Below are 20,994 nucleotides of genomic sequence, written 5' to 3'. Positions count from 1 at the left end.
AGTGGAAGAGTGGATCGTCCTCCATTCGAGAGATTGGCGGATCGATCCCCACCTCCCCCGTTCCGCATGTCGAAGTGTCCTTGGGCGAGACACTGAACCCTGAATTGCTCCCTGTGCTGCGCATGGGTGTGTGAATGTGGTGTGAATGGTCAGATTAGATGGTCTGTAGATGTCCACTGCCATCAGTGTGAATGTCTGTGTGAACGGGTGAATGTGACAAGTGTGAAAGCGCCCTGAGTAGAAGACTAGAAAGGCGCTTTATAAGTACAAGTCCATTTACCATTTCTCTGAATTCTTGTCTGAACCAGGACGGCGACTGAACCTGGCCGCCGACCCAAACAACCAGCATCTGAGTTCCATGTGTGGACGTCTCACTCTCTCCCTCTTTAGTCAGGGTTGGCTTTGTGACGCATGCCCAAGTGGACTTGCCAAGGTCTCTGGGACGTGCGTGAGTCACTCATAGTTAGACAATGAACATGGCCGGCTCCTCGCTTGGTTGGAGGAACCGGGATCTCCAAACATGGCCGTGGCGGTTCTCCGCAAAATGTGGCAAGTGGCCATGCAAATGAATGGTGGACTGTTCTTAAGCATCTGAGGGCGCACTCCCACTGTGCGTCCGTCCCGTGCCCCGTGCTTTAGGGTCCTTGTCCCCCCCTCCAGGCCCGTTTGTACTCCGATACCTGGGCCTCGGAGAATGCTTCTTGCTGCCTATACGTCATCACGCCGTAACACGTCACACGCATTGATGACGTCATGGCGATGCGTGGCTTTGTTTCCAGATCTTTGTGCGTCTTGTCGACTGTTTTTGAATCTTTTCATCGACCAAATCTGCAGTAAACACCTCCGCATCACACCAACGTGAACCTTTCACCGCCATTGTTTCAAATGTCCGCGCATGGTCCCTCCTTCTTTTTTTCTATGTCCCAACAGGCGCACAGGAAATGACCTCAGAACCGCCGTAGGCCTCGTGCTCGTACACCTGCACACGCTCGTGCTCGTACACGTGCAAACGTGCTTTACTAAAGCCCACCTCTCCCAAACGGGCCGTGGACGGCAACTGTACTGCTCCTAGGCACAGCACTGTTGCACTCACACTGGTCAAAGGAACCAGACTTTACCCTTGGAACGTGCTTGGGTACGGTACAGATGGACAGTGGGAGTGCGCCCTAAGAATCATTTTCTTCTCTTTTTTTTAACTCCACAGGCCTTTACATTCTCCACCACACTGAGCCTTTTCTCTTAGTTCTGACTGTCACGGGGGACAGAATCAGCACGACAGTCATTTCATTTCATTCCCCTTCATTTAACCATTCCCGTTTATTCCCGTTGAGATTTAAAATCTCTTTTCCAAGAGAGTCCTGACCAAGACAGCAGCATAAACACACAAGTTTCACATTTAAAACCAAAACAACACAACTTAACAAGATAAGTCAACAAAATAAAGCAGCATTAAAGCTAAAAAAGCAGATCAGTGCTCAGAGACAGTTTCAAAAGTCCTTAATCCTGCTTTAGAAATGCTCCGTGCTGATGAAATGATCCTGGAGTTTATTCCAAGATAGTCAATCCCAAAACGCCTCATTTAGGACACGTCACAGACTCTAACACAGGGGTGTCAAACTCAGGCCCGTGGGCCAAATCTGGCCCGCGGTGTAATTATATTTGTCCCTAAGATCATATCCAGGTTCTGTGAGAGCCGGCCCGTGAGTTTAAAGCACATACACGTCTACTTTTCTGTTCACACACATGAGCATCCATGCTACCAGTCTCTGCAGACACACTGAATCCACCCCTCCCCAAAAACGACCCAAAGAAAGATGGAGGACAGGAGCTTTCAGCAGATGATCTGTGTGTGAAGGTAAAGAGCTGTTTGTCACCATGGCTGTAACCAAAGAATCAAACAGAAGAAACACCACGACAAGAACAAGGAGCTGCACTGGAAAGGGTCAACGTTACACATCTGGAGAGAAGGGACACATGCACGTTTGCAGTCTTTTTTTTTTTTTAGTAAAGAAAAGATTAAAACACCACAAAAAAGTGATGAAACGACTAAAAACAGACTCAAAACACCACCAAAAGTGAAAAAACGTCTAAAAACAGATTATAAACACCATATAAACGTGAAAAAACTACTATAAACAGATGAAAACACCACAAGAAGTTAAAGAAACGACTATAAAACACCACAAAAACGTGAAAAAACGAACAAAAACAGATGAAAAACACCACAAAAACGTGAAAAAACGACTAAAAACTGATGCAAAACACCACAAAAAGTGAGAAAACGACTAAAAACTGATGAAATTTGGCCCACTGTGAATTGGAGTTTGACAGCGCTGCTCTAACAGGTCATTTTGAACGTAAATGCGCTGGACTGCAATAGTGGATCTAACTATTCCAGACATCAGGTGATAGTAACGATAGTGATGCTGGGAGAACTCTACAGACCCCGTCACAATGTCCCGACATTCAATTCAACAGCAAACAGAGGCAACGAACAACTGCATATACTCTCCTCTCATTCATCTAATATGCATGTTTGATGCTTTTATGTCAGATCAAATATCAATCAGTCCACAACACAGAATCAGACAATGCATCTTATTTTGAAGGGTCGACTACAGAGACAGAAGTTCATTTACAGGAACTACATCAGGGTTCATTTAAACCACAACGGCTACAAATCATTTCACCAGGGATTACCTCTAGGACGTGTGGGACTTCTATAGTAACGGGAGAGTAGATAGTGGAATAATAACACTGAGGGCGCACTCACACTGTCCTTCCGCACCGCGACCCGGGCTTTAGGGTACTTGTCCCCCCTCCCTCTCACCCCGCGCCCCAGCCCCGTTTGTACTCACACTGCCAGGGCCGGCCAATGCTTCTTGCTGTCCATACGCCATCACACGTCACACGTAACACGTCACACGCATTGATCGCGTGTGTGTGGCTTTGTTTACAAATCTTTCCGTAGACCTCGGAGTTTTTGTGCGTCTTGTCGACTGTTTTTGAATCTTTTCATCGACCAAATCTGCAGTAAACACTCCACCTCCGCATCACACCAACGTGAACCTTTCACCGCCATTGTTGTTGTTGTTAAATGTCCGCGCATGGTCCGTCCTTCTATTTACATGTCCGAACAGGCGGACATAACGCTACTGCCGTAGGGCTCGTGCTCGTGCTCGTACACGTGCGCACGCTCGTGCTCGTACATGTGCAAACGGCCCCGCTGGCCGCAGTTATGCGCGGAACAGGTGCACTCACACTGCTTAAAGGTACTAGGCTTTAGCTGAAAAAACGGTTTTGGCCCCGGCCAGAAGGACAGTGTGAGTACGCCCTGAGTAAACCTGCTGGGCCACAGACTGAAGACAGTGACAGCCCAGGCACCAGCAGAACGTAAAATAATCACAGAAGAACCGTCAGACGGGTCGGACTACCGGTGGATCTTTAAACGTCACAGTTACGGCTGAAAATACCAACAGACATCACCAAGTTTTACAAATCTCTGCTGTTCTCAGTGTGATGTTCAGGTGCATTAATGTTAAATCAAGTCATTCGTCATTTGCAGGCGATGTTTACGTCCCATGATCTGCTGCTGCCTTTGCAGTGTGATTAACTGCAGCTGCTTTAGTCACAAAACCAAATGTAACTTTGCTCGTTTGGGGATTTTCGGCTTTCGACCGAGCCAGCAAATTTAGACAATAAGCAAAATGTGCACCAGAAGGTCCCTTCCTTTCCTCCAGCTACCGAAGCTCGACTGCCCGCTCTTGCAGCACCAAGTCGCAGAGCCGGAGCAGCCACAGAGTGAAGTCAGCCTGCACGACTTGCATGAGCTGCCAAAGACAACTGTGAAAGTAACAAGCACAAATGCCTCACAGCCGCTGTTACACAATCTCTGCTGGAGGAGATGGTTCTGTTTAGCAGCGTGCAGAGAGCGAAACGTACGACACAGTAGAAACATCGGGCAGAAAGGAGCTCAGGAATGTCGACTCCTCTGCAACGACTCATATGTGGTCAAGTGTAAATATGACTCCTTATAGGAGAGCGTCCGCCAAGCGAGGCGGCAGTGAACGAGTTGAACTGCTCTGGTCATAATCTACATCTGGCAGTGGCAAACTTTGTTCAGACTCCTGTGAACAGGAGCATGTAGCGCTGTTGTGTTCTTATTGTGCCTCATTGCCCTTTTGTCTGTGTGTTCTGCGTAACAATCAACGGCTAAAGTCTAGTGTGTTTGACCAGTGTGACCTAGGCGCAGTACGCTTGCCGTCCACGACCCGTTTGGGAGAGGTGGGCTTTAGTAAAGCACGTTTGCACATGTACGAGCACGAGTGTGCGCACGTGTACAAGCACGAGGCCTACGGCGGCTCTGAGGTAATTTCCTCTGCGCCTGTTGGGACGTAGAAAAAAGAAGGAGGGACCATGCGCGGACATTTCAAACAATGGCGGTGAAAGGTTCACGTTGGTGTGATGCGGAGGTGGAGTGTTTACTGCAGATTTGGTCGATGAAAAGATTCAAAAACAGTCGACAAGATGCACAAAAACTCAGAGGTCTACGGAAAGATCTGGAAACAAAGCCACGCATCGCCATGACGTCATCAATGCGTGTGACGTGTTACGGCGTGATGACGTATAGGCAGCAAGAAGCATTCTCCGAGGCCCAGGTAGTGTGAGTACAAACGGGCCTGGAGGGGGGGACAAGGACCCTAAAGCACAGGGCACGGGACGGAGGCTCAGTGGGAGTGCGCCCTCCTGTTCTCACCAGCTAAAGCCAATCTCGTTGGAGCCTTTACCACACTCCTTCTGAGGCCTTTGGTCCTTTTCAGATGGAAACAACAAGCTCCTCCGTCCTTTTCTCACTGGGTCAATGATGCTACGCATTTCTTAAAGCGAGAAAAAAATCAAATACGCACTCTCAAGGGATCCTGTCAAGCTTTCTCTAAAATACGGAGGCCCTCCCCGACTTTTACAGGAGCCCCTTGACAATAAATAGGGTGGGTCAAACACACACACGATTACAGCAGGGGACACCCCCCCCCCCCTTCTTATTTAATGTATAGATTTATTCTGAACCTTTTGCTTCTGTTTTGTTATTTCCCTTTCTCTATTTTTGTTTTCTTTAATCCCAAAGTGTGCTTTATATCCTGTAAACGGGAACCCGCTGTGTCAATGTGTCCGCTGAACAATGCACTTCCACATTGTGGAGATGAATGTTTACATTGAAGTCATGTGCATATGTTGTGTATGTTTCACCTCTGTGGGATAATAACTGTTAAAACACATAAAACATATCGACAGAGAGAAGGTTTACCAGTGTTCCCCAGCTGTCCCACACTGGAGGGGCTCGGGAAGAGGCCGGGAGAGTTCCTCTCAACAACTATCTTGGGCCCAATCTCTCTGAGCAAATGAGCGAAGCTTTGGGGATTTCTGGCTCTGCATTCCTGAATGCTGCGGGGACCGAGCGCCTCACAAAGCCTGACTGCAGCAAATTCCACACAATGGAGCTCCACTTTCCCCCTCCCTGACTCACTGACGCTGTTACTCAGTCGGACGAGGGTGAGGGGTAAAAGACATTAAGACGTTTGGACAGAGAACAATGGCTGGACGCTGACCACCAGGTAGTGATCCGTGCAGAACTCACAGGAGGCTGCCACAGAAACGTGTCAACCATTGTCAGGCAGAACCAGGCTGGTCTGCAACCTGGTGACGCTAGGACACCAAGCCCCACTGAGCTGACTCACCAGCCGTCCTGCACCCACCAACGGCATGTTCCACTCATATCCGGAGCCTCGTTTCATTCGACCCGGCCCTCCACCCAACACACAAGGCTACTGGACCGAGCGCTAGCCCCACACTGACCAACTGCTCTCGTCATATGCCGCCATGAGCACAGCGGCCAAGCGTGGTACTGCAGCATTGTTTGATTGGTGGTCCTTTGCCCAGAAGCACATTCGCACGTTCACTTCCATACATGCGGGGAAGAGGAGATCACCTCTAAAACCTTTTGAGATACAAATCAAAAGGCCCATAATTATCTTCAGGCCCTCTACTAAAAAAAATTATGTTTTCATAAATTTAGACCCAACCAATATGGAGTTATGGGTAGAAGGAGGGTGCGCCGCTAAAAAGAGCTGTAGTGAAACACCTCCAGCAGCTTAAGTCCCGTCTCAGTAGAGCCGATGTTTTTTATATTGTTTTTCTTGTCGTTTTGTGTTTGGCGACTCGGGAACGTGAAGATTTCTACATCCGCTAAGTCCTCCTGCGTTAACGAGAACCAAAAATGGCGGCGTCCTTAAGGGAACCTGTGCCACTGAGCGGCTTTCCATTGGAATGAATGGGCGCCATTTTTGCCGTGAGCCTCTGTTACACTGACAAGCGTTGACGCTGCGTGTCATACTGTACAATAATCATGTAAGGCTTGTCATATCGCCGTCCGAAAGAGCCCGCCCCCTCCTATCAAAATAAGGTCTCTGCTCCACGCAGACAGAGTTACGTTTTCTTTTCTATTGTTTTTCGTGTCGTTTTGTGTTTGGCGACTCAGGAACGCAAAGATTTCCACATCCGGTAAGTCCTCCTGCGTTCACGAGAACCAAACTTTCCATTGGAATGAATGGGCGCCATTTTTGCCGTCCACCATCCATTCTTTTTTTCTATGTCCATGGCTCCACCACACTCCACCTCTTTGCCCATTTTTGGATTCGCCAGGAGCAGGCGGAGTCAGGATGCCAAGAAAGGCGCACCCAACACCACAACAAAACAAAAAAACCCCAGTATGAGCATCAGCTATCGACCAAATAAGGAACCCAGAGATACTGACTGAGCCTCTGTTACACTGACAAGCGTCGACGCTGCATGTCATACCGTACAATAATCATGTAAGGCTTGTCATGTTGAGCCTTTTCTCAAGCTGATAAGGTAAAAAAAATGATGTTGGCGAAACAGCGCTAATGTAGAAGTAATCATTTCTCCAACTCCGGCAAATCCCTGGGAAGATATGCGGCGATGTCATTACAGAGAGGAAAAACACGATTTACTATCACGCCTGAAAGTCCTCAGAGAAAACAGCTGAAAAACAAATGTAGGCCAGAAAGAACCAAAAAGGGAGGGAGGGAGGGAGAAAGGGTCCATGTTCCTCGGTCCAAGTGTCATGTAGAAAAGCTCTTGGCACGACGCCCACAGGCAGTAGTGCTTCTGGGCCAAGCCTTGTTATTCTCTACTGCAGAGGAAACACAGAGAGATGTTTGGAGTTTCAAGAAGTTGGAGACACTAAAACGGTTGAAACGACTCAAAAACTGCAGTTTCGCGCCTTCATTATCTGGAGAGTCCTTTCTAATCTCAAACAGGCATATGCATAGTATAGATCATGGGTGTCAAAGTCAAGGCCCGCGGGCCAGATCTGACCCGCGGGCCTTGACTTTGAATCATCTTGGCCCCCGGGATGATGTTTGATTAGTAGTAGAACCGGCCCGCACGCCAAAAGCCGCCTGCTGGTGTTTTTCACGCACCAAAACTACATTACCCACAATGCAATGGTAGCCAGCAAACTCAGTGGTGGACGATGAGAACAGGGTGTTTTAAGCTAGGTGGGAGGCAGAGCTCATGTTCACAACGCTGTGTGTCTTTATCTTGATATTAAGGAACCTATTTTATTTTGAAGGACATTTTCTTTTTTGCTAAAGTCATAAGAAAATCTTGCTTTATTCATTTAATGTACAGGACACGTTTGTTTTTGTCTGTGAGCCTGTTGAAAAATGAAAAGACTGACAGAGCCGTACAAAAATCTTGGATTATTCATTTAATTATGTAATAAAATTCGGTGCACTGTGTTAGGTCTTGGTTCAACAGGTTATTTGCATCATTTTAATATGTTTTAATAAACATTGAACCAGTCCGGCCCTCGGTGTGTAGCAGATTTGTTTTTTTGGCCCTCTGATGTATTTGACTTTGACATCCCTGGTCTAGATGCTTAACTCTACACCAGACATCACCAACTTGACATCTGCCCTGAATGCTGATGAATAATGAAGCCAAGGCGGCCCACTGGCGGCGCTGCTGAGAGTTTGCGGGCTACCGTTGCATTGTGGGTAATGTAGTTTTGGTGCGTGAAATACACCAGCAGTGTATTGTGTACTGTGGCGTGCGGGCCGGTTCTAATACTAATGAAATATCATCCCGGGGGCCAAGATCATACATTCGTGGTCCGGATCTGACCCACGGGCCTTGACTTTGACACCCATGCTCTACACCGATGTTTTATGGATAAAACATATACCACTCAGGAGTTTCCTGGACTAAAGATGTAAGGAGTGATGTGAGGATGACGTATTTTCATAGGCCGACCCTGAAGTTAGCATCGCATCGGTTCCATCGACAAGATGTCAACGTGGTTTTTCCACCGGATCACTGCAGAAATAACGTTCTGTGGTGGACAGAAGTTTACGATACCTACATGCTTTTGTTCAGCAAGCTGCTCTTCACCACTGAACACCACTTCAGTGATTTCTAAAGCATAAATGCGATCGTAAAATGCTAACGTAGGCTATAAACCAACCACAGCTAGCTTCCAACTGGTTTTGCGTATTTGCGGTGATAATGTTTGTCGTCACATTTAGCCACTTGCTTCACAAGTCGGGTACTCGCTGACGATGTTATCTTATATAACCAAACGTTCAAATGAGGGATGGGCACGAGCGGTTCATTGCAAGATCAAGTGGTCGCATCAAGTCCCTTGAGGGCCAATCGAGTCGCGTACTCCAGGGTTTCCCGCAGCACTTTACAGCCTAGGCGGCCGACTAAGCAACACACGCCTGCCGCCTTAACAAACGCCTTCCAAAAAATATACATTTATATATTAAAAAACATTATAGGAGCAATATTCCACGTGTTACTGTTGTCCTGTTTTCTCCCTTCCCTGTAGAACCATTTAAAAAAACAACAATAACATTTATTTGTTTAATCTCGTATGCCTCCACATCGTGTGATGCGTCCGGACAGCGGCGTGTTCCCGCTACAGCTTCCACGCTGCTCTTATCCTGATAACTTGGCTCGTGGCTGTAAACTTCTAACGGTCCGGGTTTAAGAGAGGCGAGAAACTAAACGGTGAGGCGGCGGTTGCAGCAATAAACTGGGGCTTTATGACTTCACAGTGGGACACATTCACGGCCATAAAGGCACTTTGTTTTGCTAACACTCGGGTGGAGTACGGACTGCGTAACCATCACGGTCACACCGTAGACTCCTACTCATTACCACACTACTACACTTTTGTTAACACTACCCAGAACACACTTTTCCCACGGTGTCACGCATGCATTTACCCAACAAGCTGCTGTTATTATTATTATTATTATGTAATATTTAGTGTTTAATAAATATGTGGTTAATGTAGTACAGAAAAAAGTTGGACTTGAAGTGACACTAATAGACCTGGATCTCACAAGGAAGTACGCAACTTAAGGACTGAGCTGATAATAAAGGACATGAAACTGCATGTCAGAGAGAATACAGCTGTAAATAGCTTCTGATAAATAGATTTTATGTTAAACTAACTAATGTTCAACTCTGTTTTGTTACAAGCAACAACAGTGAGCAGCCGCTTTACCTCTCCATCAGGTTACACAACCTGCGTGCTCGAGGTCTAGATGCGGGATCATCTCACACACACTCATGATTGCATTATTGGAAATTCCTCGGATGGCATGCTGCCAGGTGGACGGAGGAATGCGGTGCCTTTACCTTTACAGCGCACAGCTCAGATGTCTATTCAGCAAAGATTCACTCACTTACTTTATCCTGCAAAGAGCTCGAACCAAGGACCTCGGTTGCTACTTCGCGTTATCGCTTCAAGGCTAACCAAAGAGCAAAAGAGAGAATTACCGTATTTCCCGCACTATAAGGCGCATAGAACAGACGCTACAGTGGAGGCTGGGGTTACGTTCTGCATCCATTAGATGAAGCTGCGCTAAAGGGAACGTCAACACAACAGTCAGGGGAGGTCGTCTTGCTGCTTCCTCCACTTCGGCACCATTGATTGGTTCATGTTCAACTCTCTGGCTGCTGCTCTATTCCCGTGTTCTGCTGCGTGACTAATGGCCTTGAGTGTAAACTCTGCGTCGTAAGCGTGTCTCTTAACAGGAGCCATTTTGGGCTCTTTACACAAACACACACATGGAAATGAAACGGCACGCTTCACGCAGTCGTATATCTCAACATGCACCGCGCGTTACTTCTTCTACGGGGGAAAATAGAGTCGACGGCTGCTCACCGTAGTTGGAGACCTGTTGTGGCTCAATATTGGTCCATATTTAAGGAGCACCGGATTATAAGGCGCACTGAGGCTTTTGAGACAGTTGAAGGTTTTTAGGTGCAACTTAGAGTGCGGAAAATACGGTACATGGATTTGGATGGCGTCAGAGCCAATCCACGTATCTCTACTACACAGTCAGATAAAGTGCCTGACAGTAAAGGTGCATTCACACGGGGCCGCGACAAAACGCTTTACACGTGAGTAATGTGTCGAGTGATCATATTAGGGAGTTAGCTTTAGCGTGTAGCAGCCTTAAGCTCAGCCATGTTGTGCTAAATGAGTAGTTATGCTAGTGCTAACCAGGTCCGAATGCTTCTAAAAGAACAGGAATGAGCTCTCAGATGAAGTGTGTGGCTCTTAAAGGAGTCACAGTCAGTGATTTAATCTCCGTAGTTGCGTACTCAACCTGTCGGCTTTTGAGACATGTGAAGGTTTTTAGGTGCAACTTATAGTGCGGAAAATACGGTCCACCTACAGTTATGAGCTTTACACTGTAAACTCCTCCAGAAACAACTTCACTATTAAAAAAAAGGTTTTAATCCGCTCTGATTTCCACGTTATGAAGCTTAATTTCATCAGACACAGCAAACAGACCACAAACTGCACGGACGCAACTTTTAAGTGAAGCCAAGTTTGTTGATGTGTTGAATATTTGATTCTGCAGAGTGAGGGATGTCTGGGTAGGAACTTCATTCATGTCCTGACATGACAGCCGAAAAGGGGGGGGGGGGGCTTCGGCTTCAAAGCTCCCCAACATAAAAGCCTCCAGCATGCTCTCCTGCGCTGATTAGCCCTCTAACAGATTTAGACACATCCTACAGGAGACCTAAACAATCCTTTCATTGCTGCGGTGAAGCCTGGACTTTCATCTTTCCTTTCGGGGTCTCTGGGCAGGGCTGAACCACGGGCTCCCTTCATGGTTGCGCGGCTGACCCCAGATGACGAGAGGGCAAGGCTAATTCATGCTGCGGTGGGACAGGCCGGCTGAGTTGCCCCTTTGTCCCCCTGCTTTTCGGGGCTGAATGAAGTTATTTATAGCTGCATGCATTATGGACTGAGATGCACAACAAGATCGCGGTGGATAATTAAAGACAAAGGGTGCCACACATTTGGGAGATCGGACAGAGCCGGAGCTTTGTGTTCTCCCGCTGCGGCTCTGAACCCGGGGCCAGCTACATCAGAAAGGAAACTGTTCAGTTGGGTGACTGTAGCACGGTGCTCCTGACAACCAGGACACATTCACAAGTGCCTGTCAAGTGAGAAGTATTTCCTTCCTTTCATCCGAGAAGGGAAAGTCAAACAGGGAGTTTGAGCCTGTGCAGCACAACCCTTCCAAGCCAGTCAGTGCGTCCACATGCACGCCGCTAACCTGAAAATAGTCTTTTTCAGGGATAAAGGAAAAATCACATTAGTGAAGCTCCTCATATACATGTGCGGGGGTTGAATGGTAAAATGAGGGAGTAACTCTTCCCCCGGTGCAGTAGGTGGAGCTCCACCAACATCCAGCTGCTCTGAATACAACTTTATTTCCACCTTCACCTTTGTCACAATCACAAACGGCCGACTTTTGGACAGAATGATGACAGAAACGGGTCTTCTTGGTAGTGATGTAAGGGCGCACTCACACTGTCCATCCATACCATGTCCAAACACGCTTCACAGCTAAAGTCTAGTTCCTTTGACCAGTGTGAGTGCAACCGTACCGCGTCTAGCTGCAGTACGCTTGCCGTCCACGGCCCGTTTGGGAGAGGTGGGCTTTTGTAAAGCACGTTTGCATGTGTACGAGCACGAGCGTGCGCACGTGTACGAGCACGAGGCCTACGGCGGCTCTGAGGTCATTTCCTGTGCGCCTGTTGGGACGTAGAAAAAAGAAGGAGGGACCATGCGCGGACATTTCAAACAATGGCGGTGAAAGGTTCACGTTGGTGTGATGCGGAGGTGGAGTGTTTACTGCAGATTTGGTCGATGAAAAGATTCAAAAACAGTCGACAAGACGCACAAAAACTCCGAGGTCTACGGAAAGATCTGGAAACAAAGCCACGCATCGCCATGACGTCATCAATGCGTGTGACGTGTTACGGCGTGATGACGTATAGGCAGCAAGAAGCATTCGCTTGATTATACTCCTGTTAAGCTGTTTACATGCATGAATAAATTAAAAAAAGGCTCCTGGGGAGTTCTCTAGGTCTGTTAACCGCAGTACGAGAACTCTTGGGTACGGTGTTTACATGGACAGTATTCCCTTAACCCAAATATAATCCGGTTTATAAAGTGCATGACAGCTTTTCTGACTCTAGAGAAGGAAGCAGCTGCTCCACATTGTGTCTCCATCACAATGTGTTGTAGAGATCCATTTTTAAAACAAAGTCTGACCCAGAACGGGGATCTTGAAGGACATATTTCCTAAAAACAAACATGACAACACACCCAAAGAAGTCTGCCGAACAGATCGGGCCAACTTAATACGGTCAAAGCCAAGACCGAGTCCAGAGGAAATCCAGGTCCTGTTCAGGATCATAAGATCACAGAGTCTCTCCAATGCGAACACGAGTGATTAAAGATCTATAAACAAGATTGATTTATCTCCCAACATCAAACTATTCTACAGAGAAGTTAGGAAACGTTCTGTACAGCTGATGTGAATCAGCAGCCAGGAACAACCGGGCCGGTTCTCAGTGGTCAAGCCCAGGACAGTTCTGATGTTCTGTGTTGTTGTACTTCCCGATACCCGAACTTATGTATCGACTCAGACAAAGACTTTTATGTTATGGCAGTTAATACAGAACGTGGCCGGGTTCATAAGGTCAGTTTTGTTGTCAATGATGCGTCACTCACTGTTACTATCAGACAGTAAAGCGGCAAAATGTCAGAAAGGAAATGTGACGGAGCACGAAAAAGAAAATCACAACGATTGAAAGAACAACGGGACCAAGATCTACTAAAGATAACTCGGGGACGGGCCACTGAAACCAAGGACGGGCCACTGAAACCAAGGACAGGCCACTGAAACCAAGGACAGGCCACTGAAACCAAGGACAGGCCACTGAAACCACGGACAGGCCACTGAAACCAGGGACAGGCCACTAAAACCAGGGACAGACCACTGAAACCAAGGACAAGCCACTGAAACTGGGGACGGGCCACTGAAACCGGGAACAGGCCACTGAAACCAAGGACAGACCACTGAAACCAAGGACAGACCACTGAAACCAGGGACAGGCCACTGAAACCAAGGACAGGCCACTGAAACCAGGGACAGGCCACTGAAACCAGGGACAGGCCACTGAAACCAAGGACAGGCCACTGAAACCAAGGACAGGCCACTGAAACCAGGGACAGGCCACTGAAACCAGGGACAGGCCACTGAAACCAAGGACAGGCCACTGAAACCAGGGACAGGCCACTGAAACCAAGGACAGGCCACTGAAACCAGGGACAGGCCACTGAAACCAAGGACAGGCCACTGAAACCAGGAACAGGCCACTGAAACCAGGGACAGACCACTGAAACCAAGGACAGGCCACTGAAACCAGGAACAGGCCACTGAACCGGGGACAGGCCACTGGAACCAAGGACAGGCCACTGGAACCAAGGACAGGCCACTGAAACCAGGGACAGGCCACTGAAATCTGGAACAGTCCACTGAAACCAAGGACAGGCCACTTAAACCAAGGACAGGCCACTGAAACCAAGGACAGGCCACTGAAACCAGGGACAGGCCACTGAAACCTGGAACAGGCCACTGAAACCTGGAACAGGCCACTGAAACCAGGGACAGGCCACTGAAACCAAGGACAGGCCACTGAAACCAAGGACAGGCCACTGAAATCTGGAACAGGCCACTGAAACCAAGGACAGGCCAATGAAACCAAGGACAGGCCACTGGAACCAAGGACAGGCCACTGAAACCAAGGACAGGCCACTGGAACCAGGGACAGGCCACTTAAACCAAGGACAGGCCACTAAAACCAGGGACAGGCCACTGAAACCGAGGACGGGCCACTGGAGACCAAGGAAAGGCCACTGAAACCGGGGACGGGCCACTGGAGACCAAGGACAGGCCACTGAAACGGGGACTGTCCCCATAAACCGGGTCGCCCTAACCTTAACCCCCCTGTTCCCCTCATATCTGACCCCCAGCGTTCATCCTTGGGGTCAGTTTGAGCCCAGATATTAAACCTCCAGAACTCCTCCTCACAGACGTTACCCAGGTGCATTTGTTGCCTGAATATGATTTTAAATGAAACACAGCACCACAAACATCGTCTAATACATCAGGAACACCTATAGACAATCAGAAACCCCTAAATTGACACTTCTTCTGTCCTAAGTGGGTTTCTTTTTCTGATAAAGCATGATTAATAATGTGGGGGGCCCAAACAAACAGTAGCCCAGGGTCCCCTGACCACCTTAATCCGCCCCTGCATGTCTCCATGAAGGACATGTCAACACTTTGCCGTGGCGGCTCAGAGGAGCTCTCCCACGGAAGGACCCACTGAAGAAGCCCGAGCCTCCGGGGGTCAGCTCGGGGCGGACGTCACCAGCTGTGTGACCCCCCAAACCTCACCTCCAGGGCGGCAGCTGAACTCCCGGGCAGGTGCCCCCCTTTCTGAGGCATTAGACGAACTTCTGCACAAGCCTTGGTTTCAATTTCAACTTATTTTAACTTTTATTTAAAAGTTGGTTTTAACACCGTGACTCTGCGACGCGAGGGCTACCCACCCCCCGGTGTCCCGTCCCCCGGTGCACCGTCCACCCCGGGCCCGAGAGGCGGAGACATGCGTCCTGGTTCCTGTTAGATGAACGAAGAGGCTACTTACAGAATGGTGGTCTGCGGAGAAACTGCTGGTACCGTTTCCAGGTTTAGGTGCATACATCTCACGGTGGTGCGGAAACACAAACAGCGACTCGGACAACAAAGTGCGCGGTGGGGTCCTCCGGCGAGCAGCAGGAGAACCACCGCGACGACACACGGAGAGAAGAGCTGGGCAGCCCGCAGCGCCATTTCTAGAGCCGAGCTGAGCTGAGCACAGACCGCCAGCTGCCCCTCCACACTGACGGGGAGAGGGCTGGACGGGGAGGGAGGGAGCGGGGGAGAGGGCTGGACGGGGAGGGAGGGAGAGGGGGAGAGGGCTGGACGGGGAGGGAGGGAGAGGGGGAGAGGGCTGGACGGGGAGGGAGGGAGCGGGGGAGAGGGCTGGACGGGGAGGGAGGGCTGTACGGGGAGGGAGGGAGCGGGGGAGAGGGCTGGATGGGGAGGGAGGTAGAGAGGGGGAGAGGGAGACACAGTCAGAGAGAGAGAGACAGAGAGACAAACACACACATTTTCAGATCTTTAAGTCAAAAACCGGGGACATTTCCGGGGGGAAAGGCCACAGAAACCGGGGACGGGCCACTGGAACCAGAGGCCGGCCACTGGAACCGAGGACAGGCCACTGAAACTGGGGACGTGCCACTGGAACCAGAGGCAGGCCACTGAAACCAAGGACAGGCCACTGGAACTGGGGACGGGCCACTGGAACCGGGGACAGGCCACTGGAACTGGGGACGGGCTACTGGAACCGGGGACAGGCCACTGGAACCAAGGACGGGCCATTGAAGCCAGGGACAGGCCACTGAAACTGGGGACGGGCCACTGGAACCGGAGACAGGCCACTGGAACCAGGGACGCCCTAACCTTAACCCTCCTGTTCCTCTCAAATGTGACCCCCAGCGTTTGTCCTTGGGGTCAGTTTGAGCCCAGATATTTAACGGACGGGCCACTGAAACCAGGGACAGGCCACTGAAAACAGGGAAGGGCAACTGGAACCGGAGACGGGCCACTGAAACGGGGACTGTCCCCAGAAACCGGGGTCACCCTAACCCTAACCCCCCTCAAATCTGACCCCCAGCGTTTGTCCTTGCCGTCAGTTTGAGCCCAGATAGTTAAACCTCCAGAACTCCTACTCACAGACGTTACTCGGGTGCATTTGTTGCCTAAATATGATTCAAATCGTCTTATATCATATCCAGAACACCTATAGACAAACACAAACACTCTCAATGTGTCCACGTTTGTTTCCTGTTGCAGTGAATGTGAATGACATCCGCTAACAGGAAGTCAACAAGGACCAAGGCTGTTGCCTGCCAATGCAATCCCATTAAAAAGGTCTGTAGCGTGACTTTGAGGCATATGCGTAGTAAGTAACGTAAGTGTACTATTTTGTGTTATTTATAACTCTCAAATTAGGAAAAGTCATTAAATATGAACCAAAAAAAGTGTAATTTGAGACGTTAAACACTGAATGGAGGTTAACAGGAGGGTTAAAGTGCAGTCAGGGCGCGACCGATGGGAGATTCACACATTACTGATACGGCACAGATGTGTCTGTTCTAAGGTAGGCTCCTCAGAAGGCTCCTTCACTTTAATTTATATTTCATATTCTATATTTAAACACGCCACCCATTCCAATCAGTTCACATCCCAACTTTTAAACACACAGCAGTTGAAGACAGCTGTTGTTACTAGTGTGTGTTTGCTGACACCTGCTGCTGAAGGTAGAGACAACACCAGGCCTGAGACAGAACATACGGTACATTCACCATGTATCATCACAGAGTCATGATTAAGCACAATGCTGGTGTTTTTAATGAGGACCAGGACCAGGACCAGGCTGGGACTGGACCAACTAAGGCCGCACTCACACTGTCCATCCGTACCGTGCCCAAACAGGTTCCACGGGTAAAGTCTAGTTCCTTTGACCAGTGTTAGTGCAACTGTACCGCGTCTAGGAGCGGCACGCTTGCCGTCCACGGCCCGTTTGGGAGAGGTGGGCTTTAGTAAAGCACGTTTGCACATGTACGAGCACGAGCGTGCGCACGTGTACGAGCACGAGGCCTACGGCGGTTCTGAGGTCATTTCCTGTGCGCCTGTTGGGACGTAGAAAAAAGAAGGAGGGACCATGCGCGGACATTTAAAACAATGGCGGTGAAAGGTTCACGTTGGTGTGATGCGGAGGTGGAGTGTTTACTGCAGATTTGGTCGATGAAAAGATTCAAAAACAGTCGACAAGACGCACAAAAACTCAGAGGTCTACGGAAAGACCTGGAAACAAAGCCACGCATCGCCATGACGTCATCAATGCGTGTGACGTGTTACGGCGTGATGACGTATAGGCAGCAAGAAGCATTCTCCGAGGCCCAGGTAGTGTGAGTACAAACGGGCCTGGAGGGGGGGACAAGGACCCTAAAGCACGGGACGGATGGACAGTGGGAGTGCGCCCTAACTGGTGTGGAGATCCAGGTATTTAACCTTTCACAAGGCCGATGATGTCACTGGAACCCTTTGTGCCAACGACCTTCGTTAGAGTGACACCCATGCGCTGCACAGGGAGCAATTCGGGGATTCAGTGTCTTGCCCAAGGACACTTCGACATGCGGACCGGGGGAGGTGGGGATGGAACTACGGATCTCTCGAATGGAGGACGACCCGATCTATCTCCGAGCCACAGTCGACCGTTAGTTTCCTTCTAATCTAAGCAGCAGCTCAGCACACATGTAGACTCCTGATTGGTCTGTTACCTCTGCTCCGTATCATCACATCTGGGTCCCTGATTGTTGTATTGTGTTGGCGAGAGAGTTGTGTCTGCTGTTGCTGGCATGCTGCTGTGTCATTGTTAGCATTTCCACCGCTAACAATGCTGCTCCACTGCTATTTTTAGCATTTCTACAGCCTGACAGACTGGAGGCACCGATAAACAGTGGAAGCATTGTTTCAGCACATGCGTCGGGCTGTGGTGTTTTATTTACAGGGAGCTCAAACAGAAATATTTGATTCCCTAACACTACCCCCCCTAACCCTGACCTTCACCCTGACCCTAACACTACCCCCTAACCCTGACCTTCACCCTGACCCTAACACTACCCCCTAACCCTGACCTTCACCCTGACCCTAACACTAACCCTGACCCTGACACTACCCCCTAACCCTGACCTTCACCCTGACCCTAACACTGCCCCCTAACCCTCACCCTGACCCTAACACTAACCCTGACCCTGACACTACCCCCTGACCCTGACCTTCACCCTGACCCTAACACTGCCCCCTAACCCTCACCCTGACCCTAACACTAACCCTGACCCTGACACTACCCCCTGACCCTGACCCTAACACTACCCCCTAACCCTGACCTTCACCCTGACCCTAACACTACCCCCTAACCCTAACCCTAACCCTAACACTACCCCCTAACCCTAACCCTAACCCTGCCCCCTAATCCTGACCTTCAACCTAACCCTGACCCTGACACTACCCCCTAACCCTGACCTTCACCCTGACCCTGACACTACCCCCTAACCCTGACCTTCCCTCTGACCATGACACTACCCCCTAACCCTGATCCTAACACTACCCCCTAACCCTAACACTACCCCCTAACCCCGACCTTCACCCTGACCCCTAACCCTGACAAGATGCTGAATTAAATCTGCGAAGGTAGAGGCTTATGCGACTGGGGAACATCGGACCCTTTTCGGGAAAAATCGTGTAAGTGTACAGTTAAATAATGAACAATAATAATAATAAACAATGTGTCCCAACATAAACTCAGACACTTGGGATCATAGGTCAGCTTTATATGTTCCTGGCTGGCCCTTGTGCTGATCCAGGAGTGAGGACAACCATGCAGATCCTACTGTAGCTAGGTCCTCTGTCAGACTATACAGTGCCCATACCACATAACTGCAACATCCATTGTTTGATAGGTACTGGGGAGCTTTGTTGGGATGGGATGGAGGGAGACAAGAGACAAGATGGGATGGAGGGAGACACAGAGAGAGAAGGACAGATCTGGACGAGAGGCTTGCAGCCTTCTATCTTCGCTCCGATGTGAAGTAGATTATCGTGGCTAAGTGATTAACTGAATTACATTGGATCTTAATGAATGAGCCGGTCACACAGAGGTATTCCAATAAAGAGTGTGTGCTGCTTTAAGTGTTTTACTCCAACAGTGATGAACTAACAAAAGGGGCGTTTCGGGAGAGTTTGTTAATCAGTGCTTATGCTTTGAACCACGTTTCATTCAATTCAATTTTATTTATAGTGTCAAATCATAACCAAAGTGATCTCAGGACACTTTACAGAGCAGGTAAAGACCACACTCTATGACTTATTTATGATTTACAGAGACCCAACAATTCCCCCGTAGAGTACGGTGGAGACGAAAACCTTCCCTATAACAGACAGGAACGTCAGACAGACCCAGCTCTGTGGAGGACGCACATCTGTCTGCACCGGAGAGAGGAAGAGAAGGAGAGAGAGAGAGAGAGAAAAGACAGACAGATGGACAGAGACAGACACAAAGACAGACAGAGAGACACTTCCAGAGATGCATCAACCACAAAAGGAACAGTAACTATAATAATATCTGTATTAATGTGAATATGACTCATATGTGATGGTAGTTAATACAGTAGAATAGTAGAAACAAGCACAGCTAAGGTGACAGAATATGACAATGATGATATATATGGTGATACGATCAATGATGAGTAGTGTTAATAACATCATCAGCAGCAGCAACCTCCTGTACGAGTGTGTGAGTCCTGAGCTGCAGCCACGGTGCTGTTTGGGTTTGCTGACATCTGCTGGTGGAGTGTGTGTCAGAGTTAAAGTACATGAGGCACAAGCCTGTGAACGTTCTCATGTGTCCAGGTCGTCGTTCTCCTCTAAGCAATTTCAGTCCAAAGCAACTGGACTTGGTTCTTTGTCTAGGAAGACGTTTCACCTCTCATCCAAGAGGCTTCATCAGTTCATGTACGCATCTGACCAGGACCAGGACCAGGCTGGGACTGGACCAGGACCAGGCTGGGACTGGTCCAACTAACTGGTGTGCTCAACAATCTAACCTCAAAGAACAACTGTTGACAAATGTCCACCTGTGACTCCAACGACTGTCGTTAAGACTCAATAGAGCACTAACCAAGTCCAGACCTACTTCCACCAACGACTGGACCAGGACCAGGACCAGGACCAGGACCAGGCTGGGACTGGACCAGGACCAGGCTGGGACTGGACCAGGACCAGGCTGGGACTGGACCAGGACCAGGACCAGGCTGGGACTGGTCCAACTAACTGGTGTGCTCAACAATCTAACCTCAAAGAACTGTTGACAAATGTCCACCTGTGACTCCAACGACTGTCGTTCAGACTCAATAGAGCACTTACCAAGTCCAGACCAACTTCCCACCAACGACTGGACCAGGACCAGGACCAGGCTGGGACTGGACCAGGACCAGGCTGTGACTGGTCCAACTAACTGGTGTGGTCAACAATCCAACCTCAAAGAACAACTGTTCACAAACGTCCACCTGTGACTCCAACGACCGTCGTTCAGACTCAATAGAGCACTAACCAAGTCCAGACCTACTTCCACCAACGACTGGACCAGGACCAGGCTGGGACTGGACCAGGACCAGGACCAGGCTGGGACTGGACCAGGACCAGGCTGTGACTGGTCCAACTAACTGGTGTGGTCAACAATCTAACCTCAAAGAACAACTGTTGACAAATGTCCACCTGTGACTCCAACGACTGTCGTTCAGACTCAATAGAGCACTGACCAAGTCCAGTCCTACTTCCACCAACGACTGGACCAGGACCAGGACCAGGACCAGGCTGGGACTGGACCAGGATCAGGACCAGGACCAGGCTGGGA

The 20,994-nt window shown here is 49.3% G+C and overlaps 1 protein-coding gene across 1 annotated transcript in view; it reads right to left on the bottom strand.

The window, feature by feature from the left end:
* pxdn (peroxidasin) overlaps positions 1-15,338 on the bottom strand; it is an 83,457-nt gene extending 68,119 nt beyond the window's left edge. Inside the window, exon 1 of the mRNA XM_083924996.1 lies at positions 15,121-15,338. Coding sequence (XP_083781122.1) covers positions 15,121-15,305 — 185 coding nt within the window. The 5' untranslated portion in view covers positions 15,306-15,338. The remainder of the gene's footprint in view (positions 1-15,120) is intronic.
* Positions 15,339-20,994: the final 5,656 nt, after the last annotated feature.

The sequence above is a fragment of the Echiichthys vipera genome, assembly GCF_963691815.1.
Source record: "Echiichthys vipera genome assembly, chromosome: 12".
NCBI classification, from domain to species: Eukaryota; Metazoa; Chordata; class Actinopteri; order Perciformes; family Trachinidae; genus Echiichthys; species Echiichthys vipera.
The sequence above is the reverse complement of the archived record's forward strand: the minus strand, read 5'-3'. Positions and strand labels throughout refer to the sequence as shown.